The 23,178-nt window shown below is 34.8% G+C and overlaps 1 protein-coding gene across 1 annotated transcript in view; it reads left to right on the top strand.

Moving 5' to 3' along the window:
• The window catches only part of PPARG (peroxisome proliferator activated receptor gamma), a 61,040-nt gene that overhangs the window by 14,300 nt on the left and 23,562 nt on the right, over positions 1-23,178 (top strand). The window contains exons 2-3 of the mRNA XM_040569351.1: positions 19,329-19,556; positions 21,320-21,489. Of these exons, the coding sequence (XP_040425285.1) occupies positions 19,337-19,556; positions 21,320-21,489 (390 nt within the window). The 5' untranslated portion in view covers positions 19,329-19,336. The remainder of the gene's footprint in view (positions 1-19,328; positions 19,557-21,319; positions 21,490-23,178) is intronic.

Below are 23,178 nucleotides of genomic sequence, written 5' to 3'. Positions count from 1 at the left end.
TGCATATAATCTAAATTGTTTTTAAGACTGTCTGCTACTTGCTTGTTAGAGTAGTAAACCAATACCTCTTGTCTGTCATTGAAAGAGGAAGGGCTGCTTCTTGAAATGCAAATTTAACTAATGGGAACATCGCCTTGTTAACTAACCGCTGTTGCAGGAACACTTAAAGGACTGCACTTTGATTGTACACTGAAATTACAGCAAATGTGCACCACTGCTATGAGTTGCAGACAGTATTTCAAGTTTTATCTAAATTCATTTTCTCTAAGAAGAACTTCCTTACAGATTAAAACAGTTAGGACCAATTTGAATCTTTGTGGGTTTTGGTGGCCTTGTCATTGCTATCACATTCAAATATGATCACGAGGAATTTATATTAGACTACATTACATTATGTTATAATGAGGCATTATTATAAGAACATTATATGCACGATGCTTATCCAAGTACTAGGTCAGCAGACTTATTATATGAAAAGCTAAAGGATAAAAATAATAAAGAATAATAAATAAACTTTATTTTCTCACAGTTTCATTTCGTATTAAGATACCTGTAGTTGAGCAAAAATATTTGCATTAGAAGAGGCTTAATGTGTAAAACTTTTACCCTGAATATCAAAAGAGCAAAATATTCTTTTTAGCCATCTCTTTGCCAATTTTACTCTTAGTGAGCAAATTATCCTCTCTTGGATAAAAGCTTTTTAAAAGCTGTTATTTTTTGCAGTCTTGACCAGTAGAAAATGTTCGGGTATAGGAAGCATCATTCAATTTATAATTATTTACCTAATTATCTCTGTGGGCTTCATCAACACAGTGTGATATAGGCTGAGAAATGTCAAATGTATGTCTTATATACAGTAAACATTTTTAATAATTTAAACAGTGTTTGTTATTGGTAGTTGGTAATCTGCTCCTATCACAGACTGAACGAGAGAGGCAGACCTCATCTACAGAACAACTTGGAGCAAGAGACTATTTTAGCTGTTTTGAGTCAGCCCCTAGAGGAACGTCTCTTACTGACCACCAAGGAAATTCAGAGGTATTATTCTTGTTAGCCAATCTGCATTTGTGCCACAAAGGAAGCTGTTGAGAAGTAATTTTCCAGCCTCCTGCTTTCTGGTCAGCTTCATGAGGATCCCAGGAAAAAATTATGCCAATATAATAAGCATGGAAATGCTGAAGTGTATGAATTTGTGAGACAAGACCAGAATCACCAAGAAAAAAGAGTGCTGTAGAGGTAGTGATTGCTCACCGAAAGGAACTTGAATGTGTTCCAGAAACAAACCACTATCTCACAGCCAGTGCTACCCTGATCCTCTGAATACAGGGAGACCGTAAGACTTAAAAATTCCTCAAAGTTTAATCTCAAATGACATTGCAGGAAAAAAAGAATGGATGAAAGATTCAGGGAAATACCTTTTGTTATGTTCTGTGTTTTTTTTTTTTTTTTTTTTTTTTTGTTAATGTACCGCATGACTTTCCTCTCAACCTCTAGGAATGCATTGGATGTTTGTCAAGACCACAAAGTTGTCCGGACTGTAGAAATGTATGAAAGTCCTCTCTATACAGAGTTGCCATTGCTCTTTTCCTTATCTGTGAAGGAAACACAGCAACTCCCACTGGGGAAATTTCATGTTAACTTGATCTTAAAATAAAAAATCAAGGGAAAGGTCATATCCTAATAAGCTGTGCAAATCTAAATTCCCAGGGAGCTTCAAAATGACATTGTATGACTAGAGCATTAACAATTTTCCAACAATGTGTTTTTGAACTGCTTCCAACAGAGTGTTTTTAACATCCGAGAACAAATAGTAAAATAAGATACAACTAGCAAGATAAAAAATCCAATTGAACTTTGAGATTCACAGTACATTGCCATTGATAATCTGGGGGCTTTTCTTGTGACAAACACAATAAATTAATCAACTTCTTCTGCTTTCATTGAGATGTAAATCTGTGAGGAAGTTATTTATTAATTAATATACATATTGCTCTGATCTCAGTATCAATAGTTCCTACTATTGTTTGAGAGGCTACCTACTATATTATGTATGTTGGCAAAGGAGATTTGAATAATATTATGTTTAGATATTGACCAAGAGATGCAATATTCCTATTCAATTACACTTCCCCCACCACCCCATAAACACACATAAAAAAGGTAAATTCAGTAACTTGATGGAACTTTTGCAGTCAGTTTTAAAGGAGCCAGTATTTCACCTCAAATTGTTGGATGACTGAACATATTATGTAGCATTGCACAAAATATTCCATAGTTCCAAATAGTGAACTGAGTCCAATACCAGCTTACATTTGAAAATGACTGTTCTTAGACTTTAGAAATTTTTGAAATGTGGGGGAAAACACTATGTGAAACTAATACGTTTAGATAGTATGCCATGTACGTTTTACAAGCCCATCCTTTACATAGGAAAGGTATGTGTAAGTAAAGCTATAAAGAGAATGCTGTCTTCTTGTAACCCAATGAAAAACAGTTTCTACTTTTCAAAGTTTGGTGTTTAGCTTATTTTGTGATTTACTTCATAGTAGAAAGCGAAGCTGAAGATCAATACCAAATTTAAATTCCCAAACTCTCCCAGCCTAGGCGGGTGTAATGGAGTTAATTACAGTTGTCCTTGTTTTCGTCCTTGTCATATCCCTCTAAACCAAGTATATCACTGTTGGCAAAGAGGCACTTAAGTAGCTGCAAAGTAATCTCTTCTTCCTATACTCTTGTGGAGTATAGGAATGAGTTTTAAACACACACACACACCTTGTTACACAGAGGACAGGAAGTAAGGGTGTGGGAAGTAGTCTGCTATTGAAGACCCCTTCTGATCTTTTGGATTAGAGATAGATCAGGAAGTTTCAGTGGGAGTTGTACATATGCTGTGAATGCAAGAAGCATCTTGTCCTGCCATTCAGCTCTATATTACAGTATACTGCACTGGATGTAATCTAGATGTCCCTTAAGAATTTGTTTCTTTTTGTTATAATCTCCTTTATATTTTAATATGATTCCTTTAAAGTACAACCAAGTCTTTGAAGAGGTCGGTCATCTGTGTTGTGGTCATGCTTCAAATTCAGCCTATAGCAATTTAAAAATTAGTCATTTTTGTTTAGCAATAAAAAATAAAATAGATCTATTTCAGAACAGTAGAAAGTTACAGTAACTAATCCTCAGTACATATCAAGGCCAGGCTGGATGGGGCTGTGAGCAACCTGGTCTAGTGGGAGGTGTCCCTGCCCCTGGCAGGGAGTTGGGACCTCTATAAGGTCCCTTCCAACCCAAACAGTTCTATGATTCTGTGATATTCCAGATCAACATCATTTTATGTTGTTACGTGCTTGAGGGATTACAAAAAGTCAGTTATAACTTTTAGTTCCTTACACTGAACTTGCTTGCCTAGGAATGAATCTACTTAACAGAATAATGGAGTATGACAATATAATTGATTGCAAGGTTGCCTACTGTACTCTGCCCAAATTAAAGATGAATAGTGGATTTAAAATTAAAACAATCAAGTTACCAAGTATTCCTTAATATATGGGCAATATTACAGTGTATAATTTGTGCTTTGTTTGTGAAAATGACATGCATATTTAAAGAAATATATTTGCATCTAATTATTCAAAATAACACCTTCCAGATAGTTTAATTAATTTGATTTTTCTTCAGTATGCTAACTTACCCCATCTCAATAAACATTCTCAAAAAATATGCAAGTTCATTACAAGTACTTAAATAAACATTTTTGTCTTGAATTGGGGTGTACACACTGAATATACCTATTTATCGTAACACGAAACTGGAATATTTGTTAGCCATCCTCTTAGATTACTTGCCGAAGGAATTCTTCTAGTATATTAAATATAGAAAAAAACAAGATGATGACAAAAACACGTGACAGAGAAGGGAACTGAAATTTTCTCAATCTCTTCCCCTCTTTTTTTAATGCTGTTAAAATTTAACATAGCCACTCTGCTTGTACCACTATTGTTAATGTTGCATAACCCTATAATTATTAATCCTACTGCCACGGAGTTAGAACTTGATTATATGCTTTTCTCCTCAGTTGAAACTAGGAAATGCTGTAAAAGGTAGAAGTGGAATGGCACTTCATATTTATAAAAAGAACAAGCAAGCTTATATGAACTGGGATATCTACAGGCAATTCTCAGGCTCGTATACATGGAATCTGAAATCCATGTGAACATAGGCCACTGGGGCACAGTGATTTTCTAGCTTGGAGCCAATAGACACTTGGTGATCTCCACAATATTTATGTACAAAATACAAAGTGCAATTACTGTCTATTGATTCACTTGAGCATTGGTAGATTCTTTACAGCTGAAAACAAAGAAATTTGGAAAAAAAAAACACAAAACAACACAAAACGAACAAACAAAAACCACTATTCTGAAAGTATGCATTAATACATTTTTCTTAAAAATAGACTGTTTTAGCTGTGGATACTCTGCATTCTGTTTGTTGTCCTAAAATGATGTCATTTTAACTCTTGAAAGTTCTTTGTCAAAAATAGGACCGCTAGTTTCCATCTTCCTGTTAGAATGAATTGTACAGTCATACAGTCACTATGCACATCAAAACTCTGCTAACTTTGTGTGTCAAGGCGTGACAAGAATGAGACTTGCTGTGTAGGCACTGGTTTAGCGATCACCAATAGCAGTAACTGAAGAATGACATCAAACATGATTTTTAAAACGATATCTTCTCGTTGAGGCAAAGACCAGTAGCAGTTTGCACAATGGAACTGCAAAGTGACTGCTGTTTATTGCCGGGCATATATGTTTGTTTAAACAGTAACGTTGATACACCCTGCTTTCTGGTTGGGTGATGCGTCCAGGAAGCGCAGGAGTGGCATACAGTTCACATGAAGGAACAAGTGAATTGCGTGAAATAATCGTGCAGACCTTAGCAGGTAAAAATGTTTGTTCTTTCACTGGGAAAGCAAAGTAATTTCAATACTTCAAAATAGAAAGGTTGACAGAAGTAGTGCCAAGTCATACCCAACACATTCTTAAGACATTAATGACATAGAGGAAGAATAACCCAACAGCAAATAACACTGAAGAATTTTTTTCAGTTTTCATGCACGCTGGAAAATATGAACTTTGCAAGAGCTCTTGTTAGAGAATACAGGTAGTTTATGCATCAGTAACAAACTCAGGATTCTGCAGTTTTGCATCATAATCCAGGTTACATTTAAGTTCTTTTTGAAGTGCATTAATGGTTTTGAAATGAAAGAAAAGCTGAAATCATGGTTTTTTTCTCATGTATTTTGTCTACTTATTCTTATCAAAGAATTTCAGGAAGAGCATTCGTCTCTTTGTTCAGGTTCAAACAGAACTTATCCACTCTGTTTTTAATATGTGATTTCTGTATCCTTAAGAGAAAGGTATCTTGTGTGTTTTTGTTTTTTTTAGTGTTTTTTTTTTCCCTTGAAAAGTGCATTTGGAATGGAGTTAAATATCTCTGTCACATTCTATGCCACTCTCAGACTCACATCAGATTCTCAGAAAAACTTGTGATGAGAGAGCCATTTCTCAGAAAATTAATGAAGAATCAGTGACAGAAGGCTTAAATAACCATGGATAACAGCTGAGCATGTACCCTGGTGATCCATTATCTGAATGCGTGTATCGTGATTTTTTCTTTTTGAGTAGTACAGGGAGTTTTATTTATTAGTACGAGATGGTAGTAGCGGAAATTATATAATTGAAAAGCATTTGATTTTTCCAATGGATAGGCTGACCTCCAGGACTTCGAGCTTGTTAGGAAAATTGTTACCCTATCAACTTAGATTTTAATCTAGTCTGTCCATTTCAGATCTCAAGATAATATAGTTCTGTTCTAGGGCTTCTGGGTAGTATCTGTTCCCCAACGCTGATTCTGGGCTCTGGTGGTTTTCTTTCTCTGTTCTGGAGTTACTTTTGTTCTAAGTTCCAGGCCACAAGAGTTCTTTCTGGAGTATACCAAACAGAAAATTTCCAACCAAATTCCTGTAATTTCTGTAGAAAGTAAGGAATAGAATGATATGAAAGGAAGTAAGTTGATGCTAATTTAATGCCAACTGAGTTTTCATAGTTGCTAGTTTGGTATTCTTTTTCTCCGATTGCTATTATTTAGTCATAGGTGGGCTTTAAAATTAATATTTTATATAATAGTCATTCTTCAGTGCTAAATTTAATTCAGAATGTTTCCACCTATTTTTCTTATGGGATAAAATACGGAGTACAATGTGATAATACATTGCATTTTATACTGACCCTAAAATACAAGAAAGGGGAACATTGTTGTGATGCTCTTCTCACGTAGTCCAATAGAAGATTCACAAGTGAAACTGTTAAAAGGTAACTTAAATTTAGAGCATGGTTCATAATTAATTCACTGGCGTTCATTAAATATTTCTCACGATGTTGCACAGTGTTGCAATTTCAGTTACAAAAGCAAGTTTACCCTACTTATGGCCTGATTCTACACACCTTGTGTAGACGGTCTGAAGTCACCTCAATAGTTTTAAAGCTATCTGGAAAAAAAAGAGTATGTAGAAAGATGGAGTACATAAGATGCAAAGAACATTGATCTACATGTGCGATAAGCATCATACAGTATTGAGAACAGTAATTACTGAATCACATGTAAAAACATGTCTTAGTTGGGGATATTTTGGAGGGTCAAAAGTACAGTAGTCAGATGACAAGGAATTGCTCTATTGCTGAAAAGTGGCAGAGCAGGTTATATGCTTCTTAGTTTGTGCAGTTGAGAAGGTTAATTTTTCTTCTAATTTAAAAGATCAAAGAGATACACTTGTGCAACAGATGATAGGTGTACAAAAGTTCACGTATGTCTATTACTGAATTATGTTAGTAGAGTACTTCTGCTGAGGGCTGTTACAAAGCACGCTGGTATACAAAACGAGGTACCCAGTTTTCTTTTGCCTGGTGTTTATCTTGTCAGAGTAGTGGCAACGATGGAGTTAGGAGCAGCATCCTTCAATGCTGCACTGGGCAATATACCACTTCGGAGTGGTGTGTGTATCACTAGTAGTGCCCTTCAAAGGTTAGCAATGGCTGATAGAAGAGTTTCAGCAGCTAAGGAAAATACGCTTTAGTCCTAGCAGAGTGTAAATTACTGGACTCACAGAAAATTGAACTTATTTTTGTGGTAGACTGTTTTAGGGGCTACCTAGAAGAGAAAAATGCTACATGTTAAGTCATCTTTGGTACTATTTATGTGCCTTCCCAAGTTTGCCGCATTGTTTGAACTAGCTCAATACCACAGAGTTTAGTGGCTGTATATGTACCTATACAGAATATTACCTTACACGGACATAGATCAGAAATTACATGTAATTATACATATATATATGTATATGTAAATATATATGTGCACGTATATATATATGTATAAAGTGCATATATAGGAAAGTGTGTTCCCAGTCATGCCGGGGTATTTGTTGTATTTAATTCACAAATAGCATTAAGCTTGTTTACATTAGTGAATGAGTATTGAACATGGTGCTTTTTAACTTTTAGGATTTAGTGATTGTCCAATAGGTTAGAATATTTAAAATCATAATAAATAAAAATATATATTTGTGTTCCATCAAAATACAAGCCCTACGGATAGTCTTACCATATTAAAATACAGTTTTTGTTTTTAGTATTTCAGAAAATGACAGCTTTGTGAGGAAAGCAGCTCTTCCTGATATGAGAGAAGCATTTTTATGGATAATTTGCAACATATCTGACTGCCAGGAAAAACTTTAAAAGTGGGATTTAATTCAAGGAATGAGTTTCAACTCATGTTGCATTTGTTCCTCCTCCTTCTCTTCCTGTGGGAGTATTCAGTATTCTGCCATGGCAGGGAACAGAATTTAGGATATTAATGAGTATATTTTACCCTGTTAAAGTTGTATGCCTTATTATCTCATCTCTTGGAAACAGAGACGTCTTGTGAACGTTAAAAAGCACTGACTTGATGAAGTCTGAAGAAAGAAAATCCCAGGCTTCTTACCAACAGTCTTATGCATCCATAAAAAGATCTCAGTAAATTCTCTGCTACTATTCTGTGGGTTGAGAAATTTTTATTTGATTAATTATTTATGTTATAAATATTCTTCAGTATTAGTATAAAGTATTTTAAGATGTCTTAAAAAATATTAACTGGATATTGTGGACATAACATACAACAATTACTATTGAAGTTATTAACATTTCAAAAAGATGTACAAACTGTGTATTCAGGTTTGAATCCCATAGTGGAGTACATCTATCAGTTAAGGTACCGGTCTAGCAAGAAATTTTACAATAATTATTGACCAAGCACCATTTTTAAAGAATAAAGTCCATCATTCGTGTATTAAAATACATTAAAAGTCACAGTTATAATGATCTAATGGAAGCAATTAAACATCGGAGCATAAGATTGTCTTGTAAATAGCTGCAGTGGTTACACTCCTCTTGTATATTTTGCCATACTACGTGCTTAAATATTTGCTAGTCTGGCAAAGGCTTATGAAGCCACAGAGGAATTTGCAAATTTTCTTATAATGCATCACGTGTGAACACAGCATAAATTTACTAGATAGCATTTCTACTACACTAAAATATGTTGGGACAATGCTGTCTCCTAATTAAATGTACAGTCGGCAGCTGGCTAAGCTCTGAAACTGGTGTTTCATGATAGCTGTGAGTTTTTTTATTGACTCTGGGCACAGTGCTGTCACCGCAGGTAGTGATAAATAGTAATTTTACATTGAAAATACACTATTTTGCAAGAATCTAATTCCTTATGGATCAGTATTACAACATACATTGATATATTTGTTTATATGCATATGTATGGTACATAATTTAATAATACACCCTAACTAAAGAAATCCTCCGTTAGCCAGGAACTGAGTTTTTAAAAGTACTTAACTTTAAACAGGTGTTTAAATCCCTTACTAATAACACAATATTCAAAACAAAGCATGTAAATGAGTGCTTTACCTAACTGCGGCCTAAAGACTGAATTTCTGTTGAAGCTATAAAACTTACTACTGCCTTCAAAACCAGCTTGATGGCATCTAAAAGCACAGTCACTAATCAGGTTGTGCATGTCTGTATATGAGGCTTCTGAATGTGGAATTTTCTTTTAAAGTAATTTTAATAGCATGCACTTATAAACCGGGCCGAAAACCTACAGAATTAAAAGATTTTGTTGTTGTTGTTTTTTTTTTTTAACTCCTTGTTAATTTCTAATTTATCTTTTTTTTGCTATTAATAAAAATGTGTATTTCCAATCAGCATATGAGAAATCAGGATAACACTTGTATCTATTTTGTGACAGAGCATTTGATTTTTAAATCAATTAAAACAGATTATCTTATTGTAGATCATTGGGATAAAGGGAAAGATATCTGGAGTACGGTCTTCAGTCATCTTACTTAGCACAGCAAGAATTCTGTTTCAAAGAATTTGGAAGGAGACTGTTCTCTCAGATAGCTTTGGTGGCAAAACAAGAACAGAACTAAAAAATTGGTGTAGGTTTAAGCTGCACAAATATAAAGTGTTTGAATTATATGAATTTCCTGCAGTTAGTAAAACTTTTACTAGATCTCTGAGTAATACCAAGTCTACCCAGTATAATAAATAAATGCCAGCTATAAAATGTGCAGTCTTTGAGCCAAGTACAGTTCTGACAATATTAATGCTCTCGTCAATTGATCTGTGTTGGCGACGTTCTAGTTGATAAAGCTTGCACTTTTTTGTATATTTTAAAATCAATGACTTACTTCAGTTTTATGAGGCAATTTACATGAGAAGAGAAGGCCTACTCCTTAGTAGCTTGGCACATTTAGTTAGTCTGCTTTGCCAAAGGGGGCAAAGGTCTCCCTTAAGCAGCCAGCTCTTTCTGATTACAAAATTGAATGTGATTCATTGCCAATCTATCAGTATCCTTTTTAAACTACAATGATTCATAGAGAGTAACGCCTACATTTTATGTCATGAGATAGTTTTACAATATTGCCAGTGCAAGTTAAAGGCATGTTGTTTGTTTCTGATTTCATCAAATCATTCAAAACCAAAATTACCCAGATTTGAGCCCTCCTAATGCAATTAGGCATGTTATAAATACTGATACATGATCTCTACCGTTTAGAATTCTGTACACATTTATTCTGATTTTTCTTTCAACAACCAGATATCTTATTTTTCACAGTTTTGTGCTTCTGTTTCTGGTGTTTTTTCTTGTTGTTGTTCAACAGAATGAAATAACAATCATAGTTTCAAGAAGGTGAGATATTTTAAAGACATTTTCAAACAAAAAGCGTTGGAAGACAAGTTTTTCATTGAGATTAATTTTAGTTCAATACATGGCACCTCGCAAAGCACAGGTTGCAGCTGCCTGTAACTAGAAGACTGTAGTTTTTCTGTTCAAGTATTTCTAAGAACAAATTGAGGGTCTGTTCTCACAAACGCTGAATTGGAGTTAACAGAGTAGAAATTATCTCTACAGCTCAGTGTTCTGCCAGACTTGTGACAGTAGCAGAACGCTTCCATTTCTATTGTAATCTTTTACCACTGGGAGCCCAGCACGGTGTCACTTCCAGAATTGTGTAGTTATGTTCTCTGTGATCTTGAAGTGTTCTACCTCTTAAAGCTGAGCTATCTGTCTATGCAGCTTTTCAGAGATATAAATCAGTATTTCTTATTCATTTATCTTCCCTTGTTCGATATTCTCAATTTCTATTTAAACTGCTAGTTTCTTTTTTATCCTGAAATAATTCAGTGTCATCAACATCTATCCAGTATCAGAATACAAAAAGGAAAAAAAAAAAGAAAAAGAAACGAAAAATCTCCATTAAGTAATTAAAGTAAGATTGTAGAATTTGTACTGTGTCTGAGTAGCCTGTGGCATTTTTTGAGATTGTTTCTCATTTGCATTTCTATTTACAATGGTTTATGTTGCTTCGAGAATATAAAATGCAGCTATTTTGAGCGAGAACCCAGGCCATTTGCCATTTTATGTAAATGCTATAGGCACAGAATAGAAAATATATTTAAATTAAACAGGTCTATTATTCCCTGAATGGGCTTTTCTTGTTGTTTTTTTTTTTTTTTTTCTGTTCCTGTTAGCTAATCCCTGCTAAACATTGTAATAGATTTTATGGGCTGTGCTTTTAAGTGATCAGAGTTTGTAGCTATAATTCAGCTACAGGAATAAAATGCATTTCCTACTGATTTATGTGTTCAGACTTTTTTTACATGTTGAGACTTCTTACATGTTCAGACTTCCACCATTTCTTGAGTCTCTTCTGATGTTGTACTGTGCAGCCTTGGTGAGAGGTGGATGCATGAACCCCCCTCACCACCAATTTTTATCTGTCTTCTTGGAGGATCTGAGTGTCGCTGTTCTCTGCAGCCCTTGGACAGTGCAGCACTTGGATTTCTGAGCCATTTGTTAAGCCATCTGCATCCACGGTTTGCATTGGGGTAATGTGACAGAAACCTGTATCTGGTGGCAGTGTTTCAAGGCATTTCTGGGAGTATTTGTGTTTTTGTCACACCTTTAACATTCCCCTCAGCCCCGGCTCTTTGCTATCAGAGTTTTGGTCCTGTGCTTGTTCTGCGGGTTAGTACAGCAGACTGTAAAAGGAGACTTTCATAAGCTCATATCCTCCCGTTTAGTGATTAACCCTTGAAGTGTGCTTGTTGGCTGCGCTCTGCCTCACTGGTGATACATCCCTCCTCCTTGGCACAAAGGTGCAACAAAACCGTGTTGTCTAGAACCTCTGGGCTTGCCTTTACACAGAATGCTTATCCCGTTCTTTCAAAAGTATGCTGTTTCTGCTGCATCCTTGTTGTATTGACAGTTATCTTTTCTAACAGGCATGCATTTTTGAGCCATGTTTAGATGGCTTGAGGGCTGCATCTGAGGAAGAGAGAAGAAAATGTCTTGTGCTTGGAGTCAGGGCTGAATTAAAAGTAGTGCACCGCATCATCTAAGGGGTTACTGCTTCACTAAGGCGCTTGTTATCGTGGAGCTGTTTTTGACTCAACTTTTGCTAGAGGACACTAGATATTTTCTTTGTTCTTACAGATAAATTAAGAAGTGGGGATGAAGCATGCTTTTATTTTTGTTGTTGTAACTTAATAGCTTTAGTTTAGCTTTCTCTAATTGCAACAGATTCATGTAAGCCTTGTTCTTTTGTTCTGCAGTAATCTTAGTTTCCATTCCTGTAAATAGTTTTGCTAAGTTTATGCTTAAAAGAAAAATTGGAGGTCAAGTGAGACAGCAGTACGAGCAGAAGTGGTGTCCAAGGTGCATGCAGAAGTGTTTTCGTTGCTGCTACAATATACAGTCCTACGGCAGGAATGCCAAGGATAATACTGAGTTTTCAAAGCAAACTGGCTGAATTTACAATAAAGAAATTTAACAACAATTATTCTGTCAGTTACTTAAGTAAGCCTGGCTCTATTTTCCTCAATCACAGCCATTTCTAACTTGCCATGTGCTTGGGAAAAGACTGCTTTGAACAACTATTTTAAGTCCTATAAATGTATTGCAGTTCAGTGCACACTTAGGATAAATGAATCCGTTTCTGCCCAGAACTTTACCAATGTCCATGGATAAAAAGAAAAAATCCTCTTTCTCTCCACTTCTTGGTAATGAGAACATAATATTACAAAACTCTATAATGGAATTTTTAAAACAAGTCTTTATGGCTTTTTGCTGTTAGTTTGTTTTTCTTACCACAGTTTGAAGCCTACTGAGTTTGGCAAAAAATCCTTTGCGATTTTGTCAAACATTGAGTTGGGGGTATCAGCCAACAAGGCTCTTTATGTACTTTTTTGCTTGTTTGTTTGTTTAAGAGCATCACCGAATGTGTCAGCGGAGTTCTTGGAAAGAGCTTTTTTAGTTATGTTGTGCTCCCTCTGCTGACTCCGCAGCAACAGAGCACAAAGGAGTACGGGTCCTACATGATGGAGCGGTGCGTTCGATGTGAGAACCTGCAGACCACACGGGAGTAGTTGTTTTAATGTATTAAACGGAATGTGTCCAAGAGCTTTGAGTTGTTGTTTACAATACAGAAAAAATGTACATACTTTAGTTTAGCCAAAATCATTTGGATAAATAGTGCCTTTATTTTGTGCAAATTTTGCCTATTAAGTAAAGGCTGTTATACTTACAGGTACTTTGCATGAAAAATACCTTCTTACTCATGAAAACAATGTATCTCCCAAAGGCTCAGATTAAGCTTAAAACCTGATTGCACTCAGGCATAATTAGGAATATTAAAAACGTGTAGAGCAACACCATCCCTGCTGGAAGAGGTTGCAGTTTGATTCTTACACAGAATAAGAAGAAAAGCCAGTATCCTTCTTTCACTGGGCAAGTGGAGAACTGAGGCAAAGAGCATAAACAGGAGCATTTTTGTGTTTTGTTTTGTTTTGTTTTTTTTCCTTCCAGGACGAAGTAGCTGTAGTAAGACGACACAACTTTCCCTAAATAAACAGAACAATGAATAAAACAAACGGCTACTTTACTAGAATTGGTCGCCATTTACACCTTCCAGAGACATGAGTTAATTACTGTTTGAACACAGTGTGTCACAAGATCAGACCATATGCCTCATATTCAGGACCTGAAAACGGCACTGATGAAAATGTTGGCTTAAGATACTTATGCATTGCCAAATACAATTTCTGTGTCAGAGGCAACGAAAAAAAACTGAGTTATTGAAAGCGGGGTGCAATTGCCTTATTCCAAGACTGTCCTTTCTCCTCTTAGAGACCTTTGCAGCATTTCCCTTATAAAAGATTAATGAAGCTCTTTAACTCATTGGATGTGGTACAATCATTTAGGGTAGATGCGTTTTGGCAAGGCACACACGTGAAATGTTTCATTGTTACATAGATAAATAAATATTTACAGGGGTATGAAGCTTACTCTTCACTATCTCTACTTTTTTCTTAAAATCTACAAATGGTTATGTGATCTTAGCCAACATGTTACATTTTTCAGAGATGATGTGAGGCTGTTTTAATTAAATTAATTAGCAAAATTCCCATTAAGTTTTGCAACACTTGTAGATGAGTTTACTTGACAAACTGTACGACACATTTATATGTGAGATGAAATTCAAACTATTCCATGAAATATGTTTTAATTTTTAAAAACTACAATAATTTACATTACACGTATGTATGTTCATATTTATATCTGCCCATATGGTATATCACTGCCTTGATTTACTTCTCAAAGCTGAGATGCTTTATTTATTTATTTATTTATTATTTTTTTGATTTTCTGTAACTTGCATTAGGCTAGGATGTTCTGGCTGCTTCACTAAATACCTTCAGGGTCATATTTTGGTAGTTTTGTCTGGAAAGAGCGTGCCTAGAATGCAGTGCAACAGGCCTTTCAGGTTAACTGAGCACAGGTAGTGTTTATGGCAAAGAGTAGCCTGTGATCCAGGATGTTTTTCATACCATGTTAATCTCTAATATGTTATGTTTTCCTAATATAAAAAATGTACTGAAAAGCTCCCTTATGAATTGGAAATCAATTCAACGTTCAATTTCTACTGAATGATCTGGTAGTTCTCACAGTCAGCACCAAAGTGTAAGCTGTCACTGTGGCTGACAGTTCTTACAAATATCAGATGAGTTTGTGTGGTGTGCCGCCTTTTACTTCCTTGTAGACAATAGTTGGAAACTGGTTACATGAGATTAAATGCATGTGAAGGGAGTTATAGCAGCTAGTATCATCTCTCCGTATGTAATGTTATCTCAACAGCATTCTCTCGTGTTTTTCATGATGAAATGCTGAAGCATCTCCATTTGGCTTTGTGTGAATGACATCTCTGCTACTCTTGGGCACAACCTTTTGTTGGCCGAGAATGATTATTACATATGAAAATCTTTTTAGCCTACTTAAATTATGTTTTTTTTTCTTTTGTTTGGTTCCTGGATCTCACATGAGCATCTTTGAGTTTTATGAAGGAATCCTGGAGTGGTCAGTTGATTAGACTTGTGTTTTGGATCTTTGGGTTTTTTTTGAAAAAAAACATGAGAAGACTACAATTAAACATTATTTTTGCAGAGGGAAGTGCTGGTATTTACCTTTTCATGAGGAGGAAAAAAGACAAAGATACAGCAGAAATCAAGTAAAGTTATATACAGTGCTTTCAGTAATGTACGAATAAAATTAGCACATTTTTCTTTCTTCTAGTATTTATAATACAAATTTGACTAAATAGTAAAATTAATTTTGTTTCCACTGTAATAGCAAATTGTATTCAATTTAATGATTCCACTGAGATCAGTCATATGTGAAATGTGAATAATTCTGAAATGTTTATGAATAATAATGATTTGGGATCATCAATGCCTAGCTGTTTTGTTGTATAAAGAAATGCTCTAATATACATATTCTGATCCAGAAGTAGGCAAATAGAAATTTACAACATAACTGAAGTTAACTGTTTTCAGTGGCAGAAAAGCAGTTAATACACATGCAAACTTTCTTGTGTTGAGTAAATCCTACCTGTTTAAGGCATTTTACCATGCGAGACCCTTATATATTTTAAAAGAAGACATCAGAGAGAGATGCACACATAATTGTGTATATGTTTGTATGTTCGTATTTACAGTACAGTTGTTAGGTACCTGAGTGGACATCGTATACAAAATTATAGCATAGACAACAAAAGAATTTTTGAAAACTTAAAGTATACATTTTTTGTAGTGGAATTATTTAACAAAGCCTTTTTAGTTGCCTGAAGAACTGATATTACTGGTCAGGGGATGTTAACCTGGGGAAGGGGTGCAGTTTATGGGCTTTTATTGTATTGTATTGTATTGTAAGTCTCTGCTGATTGAGGATTTTATTACCTTAGAATGCAAATATGAGTAACATAAAATGGGATTACTGCGTGACCTGTAGTAGCTGTTAGATCCCCCCACAGTTCTCTTCCATGCCTCTGAGTATATAGAATCACAGAATCGTAGAATATTTTTAATATTGGTTGTTCTTTACTTCGGTATAATATTGTCATTTTTATTTCCTCTATTCCTAGCATACAGAATGTGTGTGATGAGAACAGATATACAGTTAAAAAAATAATAATAATCAGTTAGGAAAAACAAGAATGCATGAAACAGTCCCTTGAATTAAGCGACTGTTAAAATAACAGATTTTTTTTTTAATGTGCTGCTTCTAAAACCTCATAAAAATCCAAAAGATCACAGTTCAAGGCTAGAAATACTTTTACAGTGAAACTCCTCTGGCTTTATTGTTAGACTTTGCTGAAACAAGCTAGCTGTACTAACTGTGTAACCAGAAGATTGCTGCTGAGGAGTTACCGTACCTTCGTAGCTTTTGCAGCAAGCCAGACCCCTCCACTTACACGCTTAGATATCTGAGTCTTTCTAAGCTATAGGGTATCTGTGCATAGTGAATTTCATACACACTATGTGTTATAACGATTCAGAATTTTCTTATAATTAATCATAAGTTAAACATAATCAAATTCTCCAACACATCACAATCATTCACCGTGTTATAAAGTGAAATATAGGCAAGCATTAACTTGCTCTATAGCTCACAGCAGTTTGCAAACTTTTTTTTTTAATTGGTAATCCAGAGTGCTAGTCCCTCTAGATTGTTTGAGTATTGTTAGAGAGTTTCAACGGATGATTCAGGAAAGCCGATTAATTTTAACATCTGCTTCGTGTATAATACAAAAAATGAGATTAGTGGCAAGCGATTGAGTATATCTCTATTCAGTGAGCAACTGAAGCTTGCATTTGCCTTAAGCCTCAAGCCTCTTCAGCCCTTCTCTAGTGCAGGGAAGGGGTCTGTGCAAGGGCCGCACTAAGTATGAGCATCCCCCTGCCTTCTAATGACACGTTTGCCTGCAGTTGTTTCTTGGCCATATGATAACCTCATGGGGGCACCTGCCCATGTTGAGTCCTATGGACTCCAGGGGGTGAACTGTGGCTACACCCAGGACCATGCCTGTAGGCAGCCTTCTTCACCCTTGAGGTAGCCCTCCAGGTACAATGTGAAAATACCTCTCTATGTCAATTGCTTAAAGAGATTTAAGCCAATGTTTAAACTGTAGATGTCTGTAGGTTTGTTTGTTTGTTTGTTTGTTTGTTTTTTAGGGTTGGTCTGGTTAATTACATGAAGGGACTCCTAAGAAGGAGTTTAGTCTATCTTATTGCTTTATTCTGAAATTTGTTTAAGGATGGTTCCCAGTTTTAATGGCCAGGGACTTAGGCCAGGACATCTTGTGCTTACAGAAAAGTTGACTATTTGGAAGATACTTTATCTTCCAAACATGTATAACACCAAGATACTCTGGCAACCTCTACTGAGTTATTACAAGATAATTTCCACTTGTGGCAGTTAGAAATTCTGTCAGTTGCTAGTAGGCAGGTCTTATTTCATTAAAAATAACATATGAGTCTATATATCCTATCCAATGGCTGAAACCTTTGGACAGGTAGACAGTTGGCTGAGTGTGAGGCTAACCTAGCCAAAAGTTTACCCTTAAACACCATTTGCTTTACAGAACTCTATGTTACTAGGGACATAGTAATAGGCATGGCAGTATAAAGGAGCTAGAGGGTTATCCTCTACTAGAGGTAACACGTATGTTGTGGAGTGTGTAATATAGTAGCAACACTTCCGTTCACACTGCAGTGGGAATTTCTTATCTGAAACTTAAGAACAAGAAACATCTTACAGCAGCTGATATCAGTGTTCAAGGTTGTTCTGCAAGCCCTGAAAGGGGAAAGAATGATAGTGGCTTTTCTGGGGAAAGAACTATGTCCAGACATTGCTACCTTAGCGCTTAACACAGTAGATAGGGCAGGACAGTCACTGTGGCACTTATTTATAGCCCTCTCAAAATAAAGGATCATCTCAAAGTAATAGAGCAGGTTTGCTCCATTATATTCATTTTGCAACAACAGATTTGGCAGTGTGACAGAGTAGTTTTGACTAATAAAAAGTAGATCAAATCAAATAAGTTTCTGTTATCTAGAGGTTAAAAGCCACTTACTTGATGGGTCTGAAGTCCAAATTAAACAGCCAAAGTGACCAAGTTATTTCGGTTCCATATTGTCTATTCTATTTTTAGATTAAAACGTCCTTTTCATAAGTCATGGAAAATTAAAGACGGATGCTAGTTATGAAACATTCACTGGAATACAAAGTTTTTCATAGTTGCAATATGTCTAAATCAAGGATTCCAGTTCAGCCAACTGTCAGAAGAGGACTCAGATAAGCATTTTATATCTCAATCTAAATTTACTCAATTTGCTGAAGATTTTTACAGATTGAAGCTTTTTATTTGTTTACTGCTTTCAAGAACTGCATAAATACATATGGGATTTAGAAAGTTCTAAAATAATTTTCCTTGATCCTTAGGTTTAGGATTCAGGGATAATACATACTTGCCCAGCTAAAGATTTCAGGTATTTCTGATTCTTTGGAGTAAAAGCATCATTATTTAACGCTAACTACTTTTTTTTTTTTTCTTAGTACAAAAAGCCTTAAGATTCTCACACATTTAGGAAGAAAGATGATGAGAATTTGTAAAAGCAAAAAATCAATTATCTAAGATTTCTAACTGTTCATTTTCATGTTATAGAGAGATTAAATTAGTCAGTGTAATCCATATGTGTAAAAATGGTGAAAATTGTTTCCAGTTGTATTTTCATTTCACACAATTATTTTTTTAATAACTTGCATGCCTACTAAAGTACATAAATGTACAAAATTATGCTATTAAAATGGAATTGAATTTTATCTGGCCATCTAGAATTGTTTAGATTATTATTTTTTCTACGTATATTTTTGTCAATTTTTTGTGAATCTGACTACCATTTTTCTTTGAACCCACGAGTTGTCTCTGCTGCCTTTTGAATGCAGATCAGATCACTCTAGTAGCATACCTATGACAAGCCATTCTGTTCTAAGGGTAGCCTAAGCTTTGGATCCCAACAAATCTCATTTTTTCTTATGACATATGACATTAGAGCCGTTCTAAGAAGAACCTCAAAGGTGGGTTGACTGCCCAGTGTTATCTGTGCAATATTTCTAAACAGACTAATGCACTATATGATGACAAACTCAAGCAAAAAGATGGATGGGGACTAGACTTTTCCCTAAAACCTGCACCTGATTGTGAGTTTGCATCTCAACACTTCGGACATGAGACAATGGGGCCTCCGCTTGGGCCCAAACTCATTACAGAAATAACTAGCTTCTTTTAAAATGTTTGTTTCTTTTCTTGCTTTCAGGCATTACAATGGTTGACACAGAAATGCCGTTTTGGCCGATTAATTTTGGAATTAGCCCAGTGGATCTGTCTGCAATGGATGATCATACACATTCCTTTGACATAAAACCATTTACCACTGTTGATTTTTCAAGCATTTCTTCACCACACTATGAAGATATTCCTCTTGCAAGAACTGATCAGACCAGCATTGATTATAAATATGATATCAAGCTCCAGGATTGCCAAAGTATGCTTTTTATTATCCAATATTTCTTCATGTTCACATTTGCTTCATGCTCTTGAAAATACGCTACCAACAGTAGAAATTAGATGAATTAATATGCCCAGATGCAGATACCCTGTGTCAACAAAAAGATGTCCAAAAGATATTCTGACAGGACTGGTAGAAAAGATGGAATACACATAGCACACATTCACCCTTTCAGAGCAGCAGTTAGAGATTAGGCAAGCTGTCATATAGTATCTAAAATGACCGTAAACACTTTTTATTAATCACATGAATCCCACTCTTCTTTATGAAACCTTCAGTTTCCTATTCATATCTCTTGTGTGTAAATTGTCTATATTAAAATCAGTGCAAAATAAATATCTTGGATATTTAAAAAAAAAAAAACACCACCATACACAGCATATTACTTAATAATACATGCAGCTTTTGAATTCTGAATAAAGTAAGAAACTGATGGAATAGAAATATTGGCTACATTTATCAGTGTTCCTAATGCAGACATAACCTGGAAGCTTTGTGAGCTAGTATTATTTATATGTTATGAAAAAAAGCCCCTCTTTCCCCAGTTATATAAAAAAATACACTTCCTTAAGAAAGGAAGGGGCCTATTCTTAACTAAGTTACTACTGCATTCCTACTGATAGTAAGATTTCAGGTTGCTGTGCCTGGAACTTTTTTAAAGATCCACAGACATCACTTTTGTTTGTAGAAAGCTATACAAGAATTATTTCAGGGAATTCTTGATAGGAAAATTATGGTATTTAGTTTTGGTGGTAGTAGAGAAGCAGGTGCTATATACGTCTGGGTTATTTATGAAGTGAATTAAAAGATTTTTACAGCTAGTAACTTATTTTTCTTTTGTTTGATTAGAAATTTCCATAATATTTTAATAACAAACTAGAGAGTCCAGCAGAGTTTAGGTACACCAAATTATCTTGATCTTTACTCAGATAATTTTGTGCTTTCTTTTCTTCCTAGTTTCTATAGGAAAGAAAACTTTCTAGTTTATGTTGTGTAGCCAGCTAGAAAACAAAGCATTCACCTTTTATAATACTTATGTATGTTATATAATTCCTGAGCTGTGATCTGATGTAATATTATAGTGTCAAATGTCACAGCTTTCTTCTGTGACCAGTCATGACAGATTTAAAAATATCATTTTTGGTTGTTTGAACTTGTTTAATATTACAAAGTGCTGTCTCAATAATTAGAAATTTTCAGAAGAGAAAATTAATCTCTAGACTGCATCCAAAGTGGAACAGTGTTCCCAGGAGAGTGATTAATTTCTTTAAATATCCAAATTTTTAAATGTGGGACTGTTAGATACTTAGACTACTTTTATGAGATTAGAGACTCCAGTTCTTCTCCCTGCAGTGGTACTGAACACCTTAAAGTAATACAATGTAATTAGATACCAGGAAAAGGCAGAAGTCCTTTTGAGTATAAGGTTTTCATATATAAATTTTGAATATCTCTATCTTCAAATCACTCCACGCTACAGTTCTGAGAACTGGATCTGTAACATGGTTTCTCCATCAGAATCTGCTTCTTCAAGGGTTTTCAGCCTATGTACTACCAGTGAAATATCTGCTTACAGCTTAGTTTCCTGAACATCCTTTGTTTACTACTTGTCATTTTGTATTATGAAGCACACCTATGAATCTGTTTACTGTGATTGCTTGTGATTATTCCTTGCTGCTTCTTCTACTATCTGTTTAATTATACTTTGAGTTTATCATTTAAATCTCCTTTATATGCAGGTGCAATCAAAATGGAGCCTCCTTCCCCACCCTATTTTTCAGAAAAAGTTCAGTTGTACAATAAACCTCATGAGGAGTCTTCCAACTCCCTTATGGCTATTGAATGTCGTGTGTGTGGGGACAAAGCCTCTGGATTTCATTATGGTGTGCATGCATGTGAAGGTTGTAAGGTAGGTAGACACAAATGTGTTTTCTCTGAAGTAAGATTTGATACAATTTTCATCTAAATAATCATTTGGTAAAATTAGAGGGCTATGCTTTTTTAAAAAGAGTTTTAAATCTTTTTAAAATTAAATTGTTCCATGTACAATGTAAATACTTTATAATTTAATAAGTGAGAGAGTAAAATATTTCTTCTTTATTAATTATATTACTGATCTATTTGATTTTTATTGTGCATTTCTTCTACTTTTGTCAATTATGCAATTATATTTCATTCTTGCTGTCTTGGAGATCACTTGTAGAATTTGAATTCATAAAATGCAGCAAAAGTAGACTCATGCTGAATTCCAAAGCTCAATACTCCGAGCAATTTAAAATTCAGATTCTATTGTTAATAGAATCTGATTGATTAGAGTTTCTTTACTCAATTTACACATTTCTAGGTGACTACAGAAAGGTCTAATGATATTAAAGAAAGTGGCTTTCTGCTTTAAAACACCATTGACTACTTTTGATGTCACTGATTAGTCAATAACACCTAACAAATAAAGGAAAGTGAATGGTATAATAATTGACCATCCTCAAGAATGAGAAAAGAAACACTGGTGATGGGAATTAGTAACAATTCATTGAGTTTAAATTCACATCATCCTTATTTTCAATCTCTTGAGGAAAATAAGTGATAGTAAAGATCCAATGCAGACCTTAACTAAAAATTATAGCACTGAATGAGGAACATACTTAAAGCAGTAAGTATGTTGTTGATTACTTACATTGCACTGAACTATATAAACAAGAGTCAATATTGTTTTTATTGTTAGTATTATTCTATGAGAATAAAGTAGCTGTTACAAGGAACTAATTATGATAAATTCGGATAAACTTTTTTAGCTACTAATCATTGATCTCAGAAAACACCTGTAGACTGTCAAAAGACAGAACTCTGAATTTACGTAATGGTTTCTGTCTTCATAAGACTTGAGTAATAATTACCATGAGTTTGGCAGCAAGTTTTTGGATTTTTCATGAGCCAATGTACTTTGCAAATTTGTAAAATCCAAACAGTGGGAACAAAGTAGAAAATAAAAGAACCTAGAAGATAGAACACAGAAATTTATATTGGAAAATTAATTTAGCATTGTGCAAACGAAAAGAAATAGAATAAATAAAGGAAAATAAATTCTCTGTAAGCACTCAAGCTCAAAAAGGAAAACAAATAATTAAAATAGAATAAAGAAATATGTGGGAAAGACGATCTAAATAAGTAGGAAACACATAACCTTTTTATATACTTGAGATCAAACTGTTCTTTGCAGAATTTCTGGTTTGTGGTCATTTATAACACTTTTCCTACATTGTGAACTACATTGTTTTCCTACATAGTGAGCTTTAAATTTTTAAAATGTTACGTTCACTTTATATCCAAGCGTTTCATGAGCACCTGAACAAATCGAGCCTTGCTTCTGTTGGCATGGTATTCTTCATGCTCAGTACTTCTGTAGTGCTCTCAACTTATGTTCCTAGGATCCTTTCAAACCAATAGATCCCTATTAGCTTCCATAGCTTTTTGAGACACTTTTCTATCAAACTGATTTGAAAATAGCTAATAAATTCAGATCAGGAGCATGCTGCTACGCAGATGGTGTGACCATAGCATCATCTATCTAAAACAAATTTAGGCTCAGTGTTTATATAGA

Source organism: Cygnus olor, chromosome 10 (genome assembly GCF_009769625.2).
Source record: "Cygnus olor isolate bCygOlo1 chromosome 10, bCygOlo1.pri.v2, whole genome shotgun sequence".
Classification (NCBI taxonomy): Eukaryota; Metazoa; Chordata; class Aves; order Anseriformes; family Anatidae; genus Cygnus; species Cygnus olor.
Note: the sequence above shows the minus strand (reverse complement) of the source record. Positions and strands in the feature narration are given on the sequence as shown.